This window comes from Cololabis saira, chromosome 18, assembly GCF_033807715.1.
Source record: "Cololabis saira isolate AMF1-May2022 chromosome 18, fColSai1.1, whole genome shotgun sequence".
NCBI classification, from domain to species: domain Eukaryota; kingdom Metazoa; phylum Chordata; class Actinopteri; order Beloniformes; family Belonidae; genus Cololabis; species Cololabis saira.
Genome location: NC_084604.1, coordinates 12,605,013 through 12,623,687, shown reverse-complemented (window position 1 = coordinate 12,623,687; position 18,675 = coordinate 12,605,013). Strand labels below are relative to the sequence as shown.

At 41.3% G+C, this 18,675-nt stretch overlaps 1 protein-coding gene across 1 annotated transcript; it reads right to left on the bottom strand.

The window, feature by feature from the left end:
- Window positions 1-214: 214 nt before the first annotated feature.
- fam89a (family with sequence similarity 89 member A) lies at window positions 215-9,393 on the bottom strand. Its single transcript, XM_061746319.1, has 2 exons — window positions 8,979-9,393; window positions 215-5,554 (listed from the first exon to the last, which is right to left on the bottom strand). Exons 1-2 carry the CDS (start codon window positions 9,225-9,227, stop codon window positions 5,261-5,263), a joined length of 543 nt encoding a protein of 180 aa, XP_061602303.1. The 5' UTR covers window positions 9,228-9,393; the 3' UTR covers window positions 215-5,260.
- Window positions 9,394-18,675: the final 9,282 nt, after the last annotated feature.

Sequence of the window (18,675 nt, the reverse complement as noted above, 5' to 3'; positions counted from 1 at the left end):
AATTACGCGCCTCTGTAAAACCAGGAATGATCTTTTAATCCAGCCTAACCCAGTCAAACCTACGTCAGTTTTGACCTTGCTGGTCTGCTAGATAAATAAAAAAAAATCTAACTAAAAACATTGAAGAGAAAACATATTTTAAATATCAGTAAGCTGGTTTTGCCTTACATGTTTATCACATTTCTGCCACCCACTTTTCTTCACATATCAAACCTTGGGCCTTAAAAGTACGGGACCACTTTATTAAATGCACATCAGTGTTTACAGGTACAACAGGAGAGCAGTGAGACTACAGTCCAACCAAACAGTAGTACAGTCATTCGTGGATTTAAGAGCAGGAATGATGCGCGACAGCAATGTGGCCTTCACGCCTTCTCTGGACATCACTTATCTACGCAGCACAAAAATACATCAAAACCATCTTCTCTTTTCCCATAATACGGGTTTAATGACTGATAAAGAGTTAAAACGCAGTACAAGCAAGAATGACATCTCTTTTACATACCTGGACTACTGTTAGATTACACAGGACAGACATTACCCATATGCAAAATATCAGATAATTAGTCTCTCGGTAGAGAAGCTAAATGAACTGTAACATCATGTTTTGGTTTAATTCCATTCAAATTTCAGGTTTCCTCAGATTTGGACTGAGTTGTCAGTATTATTAACAGTCCAAGTTTCAGGAAAGCGGCTTGCTCCTCGCTGCAGATCGGCTCAGGCGAGACTGCCAATGCAGCAATGTATTTCACTTGAGTCACAACACATCAAACTCGAACGTTTGCGTTGCATTCTGGGGTCACGAGTCGTCTCTTGGCTACCTTTGACAATGTATGCAGAGAAAAAGGCTCCATCGCTTTGATTATTAGTCTGGCACAACGACATTTAACATTCAAATCAGATCAAATGTGGGTGTGGCATTGCATTATTTACATGTAGCCAGCTAGAATACACAAGCGAACGCCAGGGTGACCACACTGTCGCGTTAAAACTGTGTTATTTATAGGGATGTGTTATTCTGTGAGAATCCAAACACACAAACACACATTTTTGCCACAAGTTAACCCTGAGATGACATCTCCATGTTAAACATCCAATAGTGACATGAAAAGAAAGGGGGAAGTGTTTGACGCTGCTGAAATAGTAAACCCGCTTTTCATGGGATAGTTAGCTGGTGTTGAATGTAAAGCTCCTTTTAGCTCTCTTGTGCTGGATTTAGCTGCAGCGGTGTTGCTGGAAGAAGGAGCCCTGTGTGCCCGAGCGAGAGAAGCCCGACTCAGAGACGGTCCGGGAGTTTAGCTCTGAGCGTATTTTAACACAAACAAGTGCAGCATTATACACGTCAAAGAGTGCAAACATGAATCCGCAGCTGAACACGACACGACTGGTTTTAAGGCTGTTACGAGGTTTGGAAGTTAAAGTTCCCACGTGTGAATTAAAATTCACCTTCGGAGAATCCAACCAGGAGGTTTGGGGTTCACTGTCTCTTATAAGGACGTTCCTGTTGGCACAGCAGGACGTGTGGGTGACTGCGGTGCTCTTACTTCAGGGTAGTCTCCATGGACTGAGGGGAACTGTTCAGTGATCTGGTGTCTAGCGACTGGGCAGACGTATAAACTCAACATTTGAGTCAATTTACCACATAAAATGACACAACTATCCGCCGTCTACCACTCACTGGATGGCTGTTACATCACTTCAGCATTCCCTCAAGTGGTGAAAACACCACCAAGGAAAAATGTCACCAAAGGTGTCACAGCGCCCTTCCATCGCTGCAACCCTCCGAGACGTCAGATCTGCAGTTTTTTTTTTTTTTTTCTAAAGACCGCATCAAAGAGGACAGAAGGACAAGCAACTCAAATTTCAGAGCTGGGAGGAGGCAGCAAACACACCCCTCCTGACAGCTGCAACCTCATCAGTAAAACGCAGACACTGACAGAAAAGCAGCGATCAGGAACAAGAACATGCACAGCCTGGAAAACGGCCAGTCAAGCGTTTTATCAAACAAAAATCCAAATTTCTTAGCTTTTAATCAGCTTTTTCTGGGGAATTTGTTATTGCGGCACAGCGACAAGAGCGGCGACAGCGGGTGCGCCTGAAATTAGCCAGGAAACGGTGACGCAACGCTTCGTTAGTGAGGGATTTAGGGAGAAGTCTTGAACTCTGCGTGCACGGCAACAGCTTTAAGGACCGACTCAAGCCAAGCCGTTTAGACTGACGTAGACTCCACTTTCACCTCCGTCTCCAACAGCGAGCCACGGGTTTACAAAGGCACTGATTGTGTAAACATCCAATAAAAAGAGTGGGGTCCAGACGGGACGTGTAGAGAACTCGATACACAAATGTGACTCAACACCGAGATTAGCAGTGAACCCAGATAAGTCGTTAGACTGGAAATAACATTCAGGGAGAGACGCTACTTCTTTAAATGCTGATTGATAACTCATTTAGCACAAATGTGCAGTCCAATTGATCAGAATGACAGAACCAAAACACGTCTCATGGTCTTATTTACAAACTTCCACGGAGAAAATGAACGGGAAACTCAGATCAGAAGAAAATGAGATGATTAAAATGGAAGGGACTTTTTTTTTACGTATTTAACAGAAAAACATATATTAAAAACGTATATTTCCCAAAAAGCTGACTTTTTTTTTTTTTTTAATTGAAATTAATCAAGTTAACTTTGACATTACAATGTAAGAATATAGACTATTAATATCCGAGTTCAGGTTTTCCATAAATATCGTCATATCCTGTCGTGCTGGTTTTATACACACTTTCTGCTGCAGTTAAGTTATTCTTTTTTTTTTTTTTTTAACTTTCATTTCATCCAATAGATCCTTATTAAAACAGCTTTTTGAAACCTCTAAATGCTCCTCAAATTACACATTTGTCAAAAAACAAATATATTAAGTTTACTGTCAAAAGAGCAAAGAAAAGAGAAAACAGTTTTTAAGAAGTCAGCTTTTTCCTTCAATAATTAACCAACCCAACTGATTATCAACACACTTGGTGACTAGTTTCATAGTTCACCGCTAACGGGTTCACCATTGCAGCTCTTTCACGAGAGAAGATGTTTTACTGTAACTGGAAGGAGGAATCAATCATTTTTACATCAATCTGCTGAAACTATAGTGTTTGTGGGAGAGAGAAAAAAAAAAAAAAGAGAGGACAGCAGGTTCAGTCGCTGTCCTCCGTTCAGCAGCTGCAGCGACTGCTGAAGACATTCTTAGACACGTCAAATTTCATCATTCAAAATTAGTTTGTTTGTTTACTTCAGCACCGTTAAACAAATACAACGTGGAGTGCTGGGATCTCTTTGGTTTGGGTTCAGGTACCGGACCAGTAAACATACACGAAAATGCACGCGTTTGGGGATAAACTAGCTTCCTAGATCTGGTCAGGATGACGGGTAGTAAAGAGAGCCGTGATGTTACTGCGACAGACTCACGCTAAAGATGACGTGGCTCATCCAGGTGTTTACAATCCTGAATTTGCACATCCAAACGTCTCTGTTTGGTTAGGAAACACAGTGAGTTCGTAAAAAGGCTGCATTTGTGTGTTCTTTCAACACACTGCTTGGTGTTTTTGTGTGTTTTCATGGCATCCAGATGGAAAGTCTCATGACTGACTGACTAGTCCCCACTGGTACGTTTTTAGATTTAAGCCGAGAATTCAAACACCCTTTTTAGAGATGCGGATATGTGGAAACTCTGACATGGAATCCGTGACATCCCTCTGAGACGTCTTAAATAATGATCAGGCCGGCGTTCAGCAGACGGCAGAAAACATGTCCACAAGATCCGTGCAGACCTCAAAGAAGGATACAAAAGTTCATAAAAAAACAACAACCCTGTTTTCAGCTGATGCTTGCAAGTAGGTTTAGCCATATAGCTTCATTTTTACACTTTCATTAATACTTGAAGGCCACAGTGACCAGAGACACGTTGCTAGTGTGTCAAAAGTCAGTCCGATTGCTACTCCGATATCATTTTGCCATTAATGTTGCTGTGAAACATTCCCGCCAGCAAGTGCAAATCGGGAGTTAATCACAGATTTTTCAACTCTTGCCGATGCGTTCTAGCAAATCTCAAGAGTGGGAAGAGCTTGAATAAATCCCTGTAACCTGTTTTTTCAAACTATACCAAAGGATAAGTCTGTAATTTTTTCCACTTGCTCTTAAAAAGCACATTTTCTTTCAATTATTTCCATTCTCGCTGTTGTTTTAGCAATACAGCCACATTCCCATGTAAATATCATATCAGTGGGAATGACGGCAATATCGATGAGAACAAAATCCAGGTAATCATCATCATCACAACAGAGAGAAGGTTTCGTCCAGATTCAGGCAGGCCAACAGTCCAACACGCATGTGTAACGTGTTGGAGCAGCCATGATTTGGGGGTTTGGGGTGGGGGTCATCACCTGCAGCCAGGCGTGCTGGGTTCAGCACCTTTGTTTTCTCTTCATCGTCACCAACACAAAACAGCCTAAACTGATTCCGGCGTTTCTAAACATTTCACATTTCCGGAGCAGGCGTCTGCTCTGTCTTACGGCGGTGAAGAGTCCACACCTCCCTCCTTTCTCTCTACAGACTTTTGTAGATGAACGCGTAAACCACTTCAAGCGTGGTTCAGCATTTCTGGAGGCGGACTGGCTGCAGGATCCAGAGGGTTGGAAGTCCACGTTTCTGAGGGCCTGCTAACGCTCTGTGTGCCCCGGGTAGTGGTGCAGCACCAAACGTCCACAGAGAGTAACGAGAAAAAGAATATACTGTTATTTACTGTATAATATATATTAAATAATAAAACTTTGTTCATATATTCTTATGTGAATAAAAAGATTCTACCAAGAAAGAGCGGCGGGGTGGCCCGCCGCTCTGATGCAGAAGCAGCAGAGTTATTAATAAACAGAAATACATGTGTTGGATATCGTCTAAGAGTATGTGAAGTCTTTGTTCCAGAGATTGTTAGCGAGCCATTGGCCAAAAGATCCAATCACTCAGCTCTGAATTTTTGATCAAGTGCCTGGTCATGATGCACAAACGTCTGCAGCACGAGCAGGTGCAGGTTTCACCTGAGCTGGAGGTCGACACGTCTATAATTTATCACAAAAACGAGTCACGACAGGCGGACATCTGCAAGCAGACGCCCCCTTTATGGAGGTTTTTCTGAAGCATTTCACTTCTCCTCCAGCTCAGGTACCAGTCCGCCTCCCCGGAAACAGGAATCCACCAGGAGGGAAAACAGCCGAGGCCTCAGATGTTGACGTGGAAGGAGTCCCAGCTGTCCTCTTTGCCGCCGCTGCTCCCATTCTTGGCTGCTGCCATTGTGGCCGTCCCGTCTCCCACGTCTCCGTCCGGCTGCTCCCCGGTGGGAGTGGCGCCAGGATCCGCGTAGTACTCGTCGTCCTCGTCGAAGTAGCCGTTCTCCATCATGCTGAGGCTGGAGGCGGCGCTCAGGTCCTGGCAGCTGCCCTTGTACTCCTGGATGGACTCGTGGAGCGACCACAGCTGGCAGAGCAGGGACATGTCCTGCTGACGCAGGCCCACCTGGGGAGGGAGCGGCACCGAGGGGCAAGTTAGCACAGCAGGCAGTTTCCAGCACTAAAGGTAAAAGCTACACACACCCCACGGAAAGCTTCATCGTCAACCAGTAGATCAATAACAAAATATCAGAAAACTATTTCAAATGTACGACGTGGTATTAGGGCCAAACTAAGACAAAAAAAGTTTTGAGAAATTCCGAGAATAAAGTCATAATTTAATGAGAATAAAGTAGTAAAATTCCGAGAATAAAGTCGTAATATTATGAGAATAAAGTCGTAAAATTCCGAGAATAAAGTAGTAAAATTCCGAGAATAAAGTCGTAATATTATGAGAATGTCATAATGTTGTGAGAATAAAGTTGTAATAGAATAAAGTCGTAATATTATGAGAATAAAGTGGTAATATTACGAGAATAAAGTCGTAACATTACGTGAATAAAGTTGTAACGTTACGTGCATAAAGTCGTAACGTTACGTGAATAAAGTCGTAACATTACGAGAATAAAGTCGTAACATTACGAGAATAAAGTGGTAATATTACGAGAATAAAGTCGTAAGATTACAAGAATAAAGTGGTAATTTATGAGAATAAAGTCATAATATTACAAAAATAAAGTGGTACCGTAATTTATGAGAATAAAGTGTTAATTTATTAGAATGAGGTTTTAATTTATGAGAATAAAGTGTTAATTTATGAGAATAAAGTGTTAATTTATGAGAATAAAGTCGTAATTTATGAGAATAAAGTCGTAATATTACGAGAATAAAGTGTTAATTTATGAGAACAGGAAGAGCATCTTCTCCCTGTGTTAAAATGAGGAATATTGAGCATTTTGTGAAGTTATATTTATATATTTATAGTATATTTAATATTACGACTTTATTCTCTAAATATTACGACTTTATTCTCTAGATATTACGACTTTATTCTGGAAAAAAAACATTATGACTTTATTCTGGTAATTTTACGACTTTATTCTCATATTATTATGACTTTATTTTCGTAATTTCCATTTTTTTTTTGTCTTAGTTTAGCCCTAATACTCCGTCGTGCAAACTTCAAAAATCAGCCGTGAGGTCGTGTGAATGGTGGCCGCGAGGATGAAAACACAGCCGTAACAGACAAAACTACAAACAAACCCACACAAAAGGTAAAATAATACCACAACAATCAAACTGAAATCATAACAGCCAAACAACGTTTCACAAAGCTACAACAATACAAGAAAAACAAGTGCATTTCTTGTTTTTGTTGTGGCAATCTCTGCCGTTGCTGCTGCGTTTCCATACATTTCTTTTGTTGTGGCATCTATTTGGTTTTAGTTTCTGCTGAAGGTGGGTGTTGTTTTTCCTTTTCTTTGTGTTCCCTGAAATGTTGAAAAAGTAGTTTTTTGTTTAAATGTTTCCCTGAAAATGTGTCACAAATGTGTCACATCAATGCAAAAACAACTTCTTAATCTGTCAGCAGATCAAAAAGATCCTCCAAGTCTCTAGCAGTTGTCCCCTCGGCTGTAACGCCGGTACGCAGAGGCCACCGCCGTGCAGTGAAAAGGGCATTTCTTCTGCAACGCTGTCAGCTGATAATGCAGCATCAACCCTGCACAGCTTTTCTGCTGGTCACAATCCAAACACGCCTTTCAAAGCGAGGACGCTTCCAGACTTGTAAATATAGGCCACTGACCACTTATTAAACAAAGTGAACTCTTGGTAACACATTAACAGCAGGAAAGCAGTAAGCCCTAATCTGAGAGCCTGCTGCTGGGAGACGCAAGCTCATGAAGCAGACGAGGGACTTAGGAGCGCCCGTGATCACAACCTCAAAGTGCCTCAGTTTCAGAAGCAGCTTGACGATTTCACCTCAACCTCTGGACGAAAGAAACAAACCAGCCGCTGTTAGATGCTTTTACTTTGGTCTGATATAAAACTCCATGCTGCTTCCCCCAAGCTGTTGCTCTGATGAACTCTCAACACTCAGAGTAATCAATCACTGTGCAATAATAATAATAATAACCACAAGCAAATGCTGTAACAATGCACCATTCACTTTTTTTTCTAATTGTATACATGTTAATAAGAGCTGTCATTTGCCTATTTACTGTACAGTGAGCGAAAATAACAGTCAAATTCCCCGTCTTGATTGACATGACTTGGCCAATAAACTTGATTCTGATTCTGCTGCTGAAAACAAATGCACCAGAGTTTTGTGTTAAAGTGTATAACTCTGATTACACCCCAGTCTGATAACAGGTTATTACCTCTTGCACCCTCAAGCTAAGCTTAGTGTAAAAAGGCAAATGAAGCCAATTGGCTTCAAAGCTTTTTTCTTCTTGATGTGGTTTTTGTGTTCAACCGCAGGAATGTTATCTTCAAACTCTGGCTTTGTTTTGTGAGGAGCAGTAAAACGATGCTTTATGGAGAAATCAATGGCTCTTTAAAAAAACTAACAGCAAACTGATGCAACAATGCAAAAAAAAAGTAGTATTGATGAACAAGTTAACATTGTATCGATATAACGTGGTGTAAGAGGTTGTTGTAGAATGTGACTAATGATTTTGTCAGTTAATTGTAATCTGTTTGTCTGAGTTTGATTTTCTTTATACTTTTTTGGTTTAATCAAATTAGTGTGCTGAGTGAGGTTATCATTACTATATACGTTTGATCTTTGTTTACTTTTGTATGTATTTTATGTCTGTTATATTTTAATTTATCATTCTTTGTCCTGTAGATAATAGTTCTGGTTTTCTTTTTCCTTTGGTAGATGTGTGAATGTATATATTATATTTGTTCTTTAATTGTTTTTTTGTGTATTTTTTTTAAAATTGCATTGTAATCTTTAGTTGACCCCAGGAAGAATAGTCGCTGCAGAAACAGCAGGGTTCCTACACATTTTTCAAGGTCAAATTAAAGCACTTTCAAGGGTCATTTTCAAAATCTTCAAGCACCTTATCGCTGGGATAAAATATCTACAGGAATAAATATACTCATAATTATTTTTTCCGCTTTAATCACAATTATGTACATTGTATCTGCTGTAAACATCTACTTATGTTTCATCTTACCGATTTTATTTATCCTTGTAATAACTAAACTATACAGTCTGATCCCAATTTTGTGAAAAAGAGTTATAATTTCAAGCACTTTTCAGGCCTTGAAAACACAACATTGAAATTCAAGCACTTTCAAGGATTTCAAGCACCCGTAGGAACCCTGAAACAGTGACTAATGGGGATCTACAATAAATAAATAAGAGTGTTGCCAAGCAACAAATTAGACTAGTTTCCCTGCTGGGTGTTAACAGTGTGAAGGCTCATTTATGGTTCTGCGTTACACCAACGCAGAGCATACGGCGTAGTGTGCGCGTCGCCGCGTACCCTACGTCGTGTGCTCTGCGTCGATTTGCCGCGGAACCATAAATCAGGCTTTCTTACCATCTCTTTCCGCAGCAGCGCCAGCGCAGCGTCCAGGTTGGCCGGCTTGCTGGCCAGCAGGCTGTCGGCGTGGTTCCTGCCGCGGCTCAGGTCGTCCTGGATCATGGTTTTCTTCACGTACATCCTCTCCATGTCCCTCCAGGAGCCCCCGCTGGAGTTGAGCAGCCCGCTGAGGCTCTTGGGCAGCGGGGGCAGCCCGTCGATGCAGGCCATGCCCCCCGCCGCGCCGTGCGCTGACTTGCCGTTCATCGTCCCGAGGCGACGCTTAAGTGACTAAAGACGAGGGTTTTGTACTGTTTTCGACAGCTGAGGTGTGAATTCGTCCCAACGCGGCGGGTATGCAGCAGCCGTGTCCAGCTCCGAGCACAGCGAGCTGCTGCCGAGGTTTGTCTGCTCCGGGCGGCACTGACGCCGCGGCAAGTGCGCCGCGGTGAGCCGCGTGGTTCCGGTTCAGTCTCACAAAATAAAAGCACGAGTCTGAACCGGTTGGACCATTAAAGGGGACCTATTATGGCATTTAATACCTATTTTAAACAGCCCTTGAATGTCTTAAAAACAAGCTTTTGATTGTTTTTGCTAAATAAATTAGAAATTCAGCCCCTGAGCCATGTCTTTATCTTGATTTGATTTGATTTGATTTGATTTATTCACACTCACACATGTGAATTGGTCTCCTGGAGAAGCTATCAAAAGCTTATGGTAGGAGCTTGCACTTAATACACACAAAACAAAACAACATGCACATTATACTAGACTACCACTTACATACAACATATCGCATTACAAACACTTAACATTTTGTGATCCCAGAGTGTACATTTATATATATGAGCTTAACAATTGATTCTTTAACTGCCGTTTAAATATGGAGATGGACTGTGACTTTTTAAGGCTATCATTCAGCTCGTTCCAAATCTGTGGTCCCTGACACACAACACTCAAACTTGTTCCCACAAGTTTACGTTTTTTCCCTATAATAAGGTATTTGTGTCTAGTTTTGTGGGTGTGCTGGGGAACGGAGATTGGGATCTTCCCAGTCTCTAACCTCATTATCTATGTGGGATTCTGAGTGGGCGGGGCTATGATAATGAGGCTCTGTGCTGATTGGCTGCCTGAATGACGCGATACACCGCTACGAAAAAATGGCGGAAGCTCCGGCCGGCGGAGTTAGTTGTGGACATGGTTTCACGCATCGGAGGCCAACCGATGGTAAATCTCATTTTCGTTACGTAACGAAAGGGAGCAGAATCTGAACGGCTCGTAGAAGCCACATCACATTGGATGGATCATCCGGGCGGCTGTACAGACACTGCAGAATTTGGTTGCTTTCCTCCTTCTCTGAGTTGGCAGGCTGAGGGGAGACGTATATGTTAAAGCAAGAAAAAACATGTTTTTCATAATAGGTCCCCTTTAAGCATGAAATTGTTGTTTTTTCTCTTTAATGTATCATTATGTGTCAAGCCTCTTCTTGCTAGCGATTGACTGGATAATGAAGATCTCCACCGCACAGCGAAGGAACGGCATTCAGTGGACTCCTTGGATGCAAATGGAGGACTTGGACTATGCCGATGACCTGGCACTGCTGTCACATTCACTCAATATCAAATGCAGGAGAAGGCCAACATCGTAGCAGCCACCTCAGCACAACTGGGACTCCTCATCCACAAGGGAAAGACCAAGATCCCCAAGATCAATGCAACCAACGCCAACGCAATCACGCTGGAGGGGGAAGCACTGGAAGAAATCGAATCCTTCACCTACCTCGGCAGTGTAATTGACAAAGAGGGTGGCACACACGCAGACGTGAAAGCACGAACCAGGAAAGCACTCGTACAAGCATTCGTACAACAACGGAACATCTGGAACTCCAAAGAACTTACCACCAATACCAAAGTCAGATTCTTTAACACCAATGTCAAGGCAGTACTCCTATACGGAGCAGAGACATGGCCAGCAGCAGCAACAGCTAGTCTGATGTTTGGAAAGATTGATAGAACACGTAAACTGATGGGACTTTCCTGCAAGTGTCTGTTTTTTCAGACCTCACAACTTGAATGTAGTTCACGCAGGTGTGACATGTCCAGTTGAAACTTACAGCTTTCAAGATAAAGATGAATGGATTGAAGCATAACGCCACCACTTAAAACAAGTGTACTAAAAATTGTTGTTTTTTTTAAAATATATTAAAATATATATTTGCACTTTATTCTTGTATATTTATTAAAACATGTCACACTTGTGTGAAGTTTAGAATATTTGGGCATAATATGTCTCCTTTAAAACATCTTCCCAGCCACACATGTGCATGTCTTTGAGGGATGATTTTTATTTAATGACGTCATTCTCATAAAAGCTCAAATCAGCGTACTGGACAGCTAATCTATAATTAAAAGCAGAGGCTTATAATTATTTATGGTACAAATGAACAGATTCAGTATTTCATGACCAAAATTGATGCTGTTGGAATAGTCTCAGTCTCTTGGAGTTGAGATGGAGAGCATTTAGCTGCCAGGCCACAGAAATATCATAAAACTTGATTATCAGTCTGCAGACTCAGGACACATGTGGAGGATAAATTAACTGTATAATCTAAAGCCTGTTCAAGAAAGAAAATATCTATTACTTTGATTGTTTTTCTGGGCATCACAAAGCAACTTTAATAAGTGAGAGCAATCAAATATTCAATCACACAATATAATGTAAGTATGATCTAGTTGTTACAAGATATAAAATGATAATCTGAAGAATTTGTGACCACACAAGATCTAAACTACGTCTAACACGGCCCACTAACACTACTACTGTACCGGCACATCAAACTTTTATATTGTTAACATTCAGAGGTGACTAGTTTTAACACTTCCAAAGCACGTCCAATATTAATGCTGAGAATAGGCTTTTATTTTGAAATTCACTTACGGTATAGTTATGAGTGGTGATTGTAAATTTCCCCAAAATTGGAATTTGGTTTAGTAGTAAAATCCGCTTCCTGTCTGTTTAACACAGTGGCTGCTGGGCGTTTCCCGACAAAACATTCACAGACACACAAAAAAGATGTGTTGAAACCCTTTTTTCTTTTCTTTCTCACCTTTTGGTTTGTTTGTTCTTTTTTGACTTCATTCAAAAATAACATTTCAGATTTCACCGTGTATACTTTCAGCCTATTTCTTATAATGAAATCATAACAAACAATTTCATAGAAAAAGATGAAAATAGACATAATGAGATTGAAATTGATGAAACAGACTCTTAGATATATAAATGTATTTTAACTGCTAGATAATACTATCACATGAGAGATACTGCCAGCTGATTCTTACTCTTTCATTGTTGATTTGTGATATCCAATACTTTTTAGGATTAAACTATAATGTCTACTGATCTTAAAGAGGTTTTATTTTCATGTGAGGCCCTGCAACAAATTTTCCACGGATGACAGCAAATTGTAGACTGCCGGTTTGAGGTCATGACAGGAGTGTGGGTGTTAAAGACAATAGCCTGAGTACAAAGGACAGATGGTGGGCCTTTCTTTCCACCCCCTCTTTGCCTGACCCGCCCCAAGCCATGCAGCTCCGTCACAACAATGACACATCATGAACCTTGAAGCCAACGCACAAAAGCATCGCACACGTTCTTCACTAAGCGTGGAGGATACCACACGCAGGCGGCGCCCAGACGGATGGATGAAGGCTGACGCCTGGGATTCCTCTCTGCAGCGCTGACCTGAATGAAATCCTTCCTGTTGTCGTGGGCCTTTTATATTTAACATTGTTGGTGGAAATTAACATTTAAGTAAAACCAGGTCTTATAAAAACAGTTGACATGCTTTAAAGGGGACCTATTATGAAAAAACACGTTTTTTCTTGTTTTAAGATATATAAAGTGGTCTCCCCTCACCCTGCCAGCACAGGGGAGACAAAATACCATGAATTTCTGCAAGGTGTCTGACCCCCGCCTTACAGAGTCCCCCAGTGTCACGTGATTTTTTTTGAGCCGATTAAAATCTGCTCCCGTCGTGACGTCACGACGGGAGCAGAAAAAAATAAAAAATTAAAATTAAAAAAAATCACTGGGTTTGTATGTGTATAGTACGCATATGTATGCGTATATATATATGTATATATATTAAATATAGTAATAATGCACATATATATACTTTTGGTTTCTACCTTCATGGTATCAATCATTAATATGTGTGCAGACAAGGGAGAAAAAAAAAAAAAAAGAATGGAGCACAGAAAAAGGGGTTAGAAGCGGTAAAACTAGTGACAGGGCCCACAGGCTGGATTTCTGATTTATGTAGAAAAAACAAGCTTTAGATTGTTTTTAAGACATTCAAGGCCTGTTTAAAATATACATTAAATGCCATAATATGTCCCCTTTAAAAGCAGCCCACCTGCTAATCCTGCTCTTAGAGCAAATGCCCACCAGCTGACTGTCCACAGCTGCACATCTTTAACAGTCTGATTAAGGACAATCTGTCTTATTCTGTATAATCTTTCACCATTAACATTATCCGCATCCTCGTCATTGCTGGCCCTTTAGATCAAAGGATTAGACACATGATGAGCTCCCCTGCAGATGGATGTAAGAGTAGCAGGGTGGTTTTAATCTGCCTTTCTGAAAGCACAATGGGTTTGCTTCACTTCGCAAATTCCAGCTAATAACGGCCCAAAGATATCCGCTTAGTCTCTGCTGGAAAGTGATTCCCTCTTTAGAGCCTAAACGATCATGGTAAGTAGCCTCTGCCGACTCCAGACGGCTTTAGATACACACCGTCATTGTTGGACTTTTACTTTTTGAAAGCCACTTCACAGTCACATAATCTCCTTGACAAACAGTCTTACTGACAACAACTGGCAACTGTTTATCAAACATATTGTCATGTTATATTGAAAATAATGGAAGCAACAGTGAAAAAAGAGCATGTGAACAGATAAGGATGCCCGTCTGGTTGGCAGGACCAGCTTTTAGGACGTTCTCCAGCATGCATATGTTATTCATTTCACCATATTCCATGATAAATAAGGAATGCAACGTCTTCCACCACAGTAAATTATGGATGAAATCACAAGCTCCCATGAAGATGGTTTTCCAGTATGTTGCTGAACATTTCATCTTTACAGAAGACAATGTCATAAAAAAAATAGAAAATATTCACAAAAACTTTATTGAGATCCAACTCTAACTTGAAGGCTGTTTCATATGTTGTACTGCTTGTTGACTATCTTGTCTCCTGTCAAGGGCGTCTCTAGTTGCTGCCGCCGCTCAAAAAAGACAAAAAAAAGTGTGAGAAGAAATAAATTGTCAGATTAACAGATTAACTGTCTGAACAACCTTTAAAATGAATGAGTTCATAATCTCAATGGTCTGAGGTCAGGGGTGGAGGAGCAGGGGTCCCAGCCCAGGGGGGGCGAAGCCTACTAGATGGGCCCTTGTGGCCTAAACATCCCCGTTAAAACATAATCGCTAAAAAAATGCCACAGATCAGCCCCTCTGACACACAACCACAGCACGCAGGCGACACGGTCAGAACCATCACATGAAGTTCTAGCACCAGGGATTTTGACAGTCATTATGTCAAACCTAATTATAAGCCTAATGCAGACTTAAAGATATAAGTATCAAACTGGAGATAAAAATCAAATGAAACCCAGTGATGTCTATGGAAGCCCATTTCCGCCAGAAAAAGAAAAAAATAAGATGAAATCTTAGCCTTAAAAATAAAAATATCCCCACGGTAAGTCATATGACATAAAAAGTCATAATTTCAACTTTTTATCTCATAATTATGACTTTCTATCTCATAATTTCAACTTTCTTTCTTATACTTTCGACTTTCTATCTCATAATTTCGACTTTCTATCTCATAATTTCGACTTTCTATCTCATAATTTCGACTTTCTATCTCATAATTTCGACTTTATATCTCATAATTTAGACTTTCTATCTCATAATTATGACTTTCTATCTTATACTTTCGACATTTTTTCTCATAATTTCGACTTTCTATCTCATAATTTCGACATTTTTTCTCATAATTTCGACTTTCTATCTCATAATTTCGACTTTCTATCTTATACTTTCGACATTTTTTCTCATAATTTCGACTTTCTATCTCATAATTTCGACTTTCTATCTCATAATTTCGATTTTCTATCTCATAATTTCAATTTTCTATTGATAGTGCTTATCAAAATGGGAAAAATCCTGGAAAAATATATGATTGTTACACTTTTAGTGTCCCAGATGAAGATTTAGTGGAAAAAGCTGAATGAAAATAAAGTAGCAAGTGAAATGACAGGTCATGTCAAGTACAGGTGATCAGAAGATATGCTTGTATGGAAGTTTTAAACTAGACGCCTAAAATTGATCTTGAATCGCTGTAAACACTACAAGTCACTGAAGAGATGTTACCAAGGAAACCTAAAAACAACCTAAAAAAGAGCAGAACAGGTATGAGGCGTGAGGTTGACTCGCACATCCTTCTGAAACTCTACAAACTACATCTTGGCCACCACATTTAAGGCACTACAACAGCTGGACGAGCAGCAGCGCAGTAAAGGTGGAGCTTCTCTGTCAGGGAAAGAGGAGCGAAGGACAGGAGCATGTTCGGGGGGTCGGCTTCCTGTGGTGAGCCAGGTCAGGAAAAAGGAGTGACCGGAATGAGCGCATACTGTCAATGACACAAAGTTTCCTCGAATGAAGCTGCCAGCTCCTGGAGTCAGACAGGAAAGGGATCAAACTAATGCAGCAAATACTACAACTCAGCATGGAATAAATAGTCGTCAGAGAGACCACTTCCACAATAACATCACATTTAAAAGAGGATGTATGCCTGAGGCCGCCACCCCATGGACCTTTTAGAACCAGAAGTGACCATATTTGGTCAGGAGGGAAGAATTGGGAGGGACATTTAACACCGTACAGGACAGAAAGACACAACTTTAACACCTAATATCGATTATATATATATATAGCTACAAATCAAGCCAGAAATCTTGGTGTAATTATTGACAATTATTGCCAATAGCCATCTAAAGTTTATCACTAAATCTGCCTATTACCACCTGAAAAAAATTGATTGAGTTAAGGGGTTTCTGTCTAAACAAGACATGGCAAAACGTATTCATGCATTCATTTTCAGTAAATTGGATTATTGCAGCTTGAGGGTTATTACAGGTCTTAACAAGAAATCAATCAGGCAGCTGCAGCTGATCCAGAACGCTGCTGCCAGAGTCCTTACAAACACCAGGAAACTGGACCACATTACACCGGTCATGAAATCACTACACTGGCTTCCAGTGAGTCAAAGGATAGAGTTTAAAATCTTACTGCTGGTCTACAAAGACCTGAATGGTCTTGGACCAAAATACCTGCTGGATCTGTTAGTTCCTATGAAGCTCCCAGACCCCTGAGCTTCATCTGGATCTGGTTTGTTGTGGTTCCCAAGAACCAGAACCAAGCAAGGTGAGGCAGCGTTCAGTTATTCTGCTCTTCACCGGTGGAACAAACTTCCTGTAGACCTGAGGTCTGGCTAAAAACATTACTGTTTACTGAAGGTACTCTTAAATTAAATACTTACCTGCTGTACTCTACTGCCCTTACTTTTTAACAACTTGTGCTTTTTATTATTTTACCTCTTTTCGTATCATTAGGGCCTGAGCACTTACAGTGCGAAGGCCCTATTGTATCTGTAGGAATTTTCCTTCTTTATTTTTCCAAAAAAAGGAGGGCCTTTTTTTGCCCCACTAAACGTGCCCCAAAAGTCACCAAATTATTGATTTGGTGACTTTTGGATTGGCAAAAAATGTGATATTTAATGGTTTGCCTTAATGGGCGTGGCAAAATGGCTCAACAGCGCCCTCTAGAAAACTTTGTGCCTCAAGCCCCAAAATACGGTTTGACGTACATACACGAAGATCGGTACACACCTGTATCATGTCGCAACTTAAGGAAAAGTCTCTTGGCGCCATGGCCGAAACTGAACAGGAAGTCAGTTTGAATTAATCATGTAATTTTGGCGCAATTTATGCCATTTCTTCGACCGTTGATGCGGCCCGAACCGTAACGTGCACCCAGATGTGTTATACATCAAAATGTGCGTCTCCATCCTGCAACGATGGGCATTACTTTTCTCAGTCAAAATCGTTACCGTGGCAACGATAGATGCCAAAAAGTGCGCCCCCCCTCCATCTGATTGGTCCCTATGTGATAGTTCCTGTTTTCTGCAATAACTTTTGAATGGTTTGACATAAAGACTCGTGGGTGGTGTCATCAGACATGGTTTTGAGTCCTTGACCATAATTGGTGCAAATTAGCCCCGCCCCTTCATCTGATTGGTCGATATCTGATAGTTCCTACTTTCTGCCATAACTTTTGAATGGTTTGATATAGAGAGTGGTAGCTGATGTCATCCGCTAAATGTCCCGGCCTGAAGAATCTACATGCAAGTCATACAAGCGCTTCCACTGCAGCACACCTGAACGTGCACAAGGGTGCGAGGGCCCGTTCATCGCTGCTTGCAGCTTTAATTTTATTTGTTATTTCCTGTTTATATTATATTTTATTTCATTGTATTGTATTATTATTTTTTATTTCTATTTCCCTTTTGAATTGACTTGTTACTGTTTAATTGAGTCTTGCTGCTTTTAATCTTGATGTAAAGCACTTTGAATTACCTTGTGTTGAATTGTCTTATACATAGAAATAAACTTGCCTTGCCTTGCCTATATCAGGATCTATTTTCAGAACGACCAGAAACAACTCAGAAATGAACTGCAGAAAACAGAAAGGATTAAAAGTAAAATTTCAAAGTCAATGTAGCAACATTTTGAAGCATATTAAAGCCACAAATGCCTTGGATCAACACTTAAAGGTATAGTCCTTGATTTTAGAGAGCTAGCAAGATTTGAAAGTGGCACCTCCTCTAACCCCCCCCCCCCTCCTCCCCCTTCCGTCAGCGCTCCGTCCAAAGCCACGCCCCCACAAACTTTGGGGAACGCGCATTTGCAGGAATCTTGTCTTCCAGGACATTTTGGACAGCACATTTTCAACAAAACTACCCCATGTCTCATTCACCTGTAAGCGAGGCCGGTTTTAGGGGGGGGCAGGGGTGGGCTGTGCCCACCCAAAGGTGCGTCCTGCCCACCCAATCAAAGTTATGGGGATGCTTTATTTTTTTATAATTTAATTTTTTTATAAATATAAAAAAATATCGCAGAATATCTGTACCGTTTCTGATTGGGTGGGCACTGCGCATAATTTTTAGTCACAACAATGAACGCATACGGCAAAAGTTGTGTCTCGGCGGAGGGACCCGGCGTCCCAGCAAAATGAACAACAGAGAAGTTCAGAACAGCACACAGAGCACACACTGAAGGCTGATTTATGGTTCCGCATTACACCAACGCAGAATGGTGCGCGTCGCCGCGTACCCTACGGCGTACCCTATGGCGTACCCTACGGCGTGGCCGTGGCTCCAGAGCCTGCACGGCACCGCAGCGCACCGCCACCCGCACCGCCACCCGCACTGGCGCTCTCCGCACTCGCCGGCATGGAGACGCCTCCATCCCCACGGACACCCATACTGGGTGTCCGTGGCAGACCCCCAGTAGCGGACAACCTGCGCCCCAGAATCGCATTTTGGCATTCTTTTTTAGCCAGGAGCGGCGGGGGCCCTCCGATGTCAGGCCGC

Coding starts and splice junctions, on each gene's coding strand:
- fam89a (XM_061746319.1), bottom strand. CDS start 9,227: ATGAACGGCAAGTCAGCGCACGGCGCGGCGGGGGGCATGGCCTGCATC. Junction 5,555..8,978: donor CGCTGCTGCGGAAAGAGATG/GTAAGAAAGCCT, acceptor CTCCCTCCCCAG/GTGGGCCTGCGTCAGCAGGA.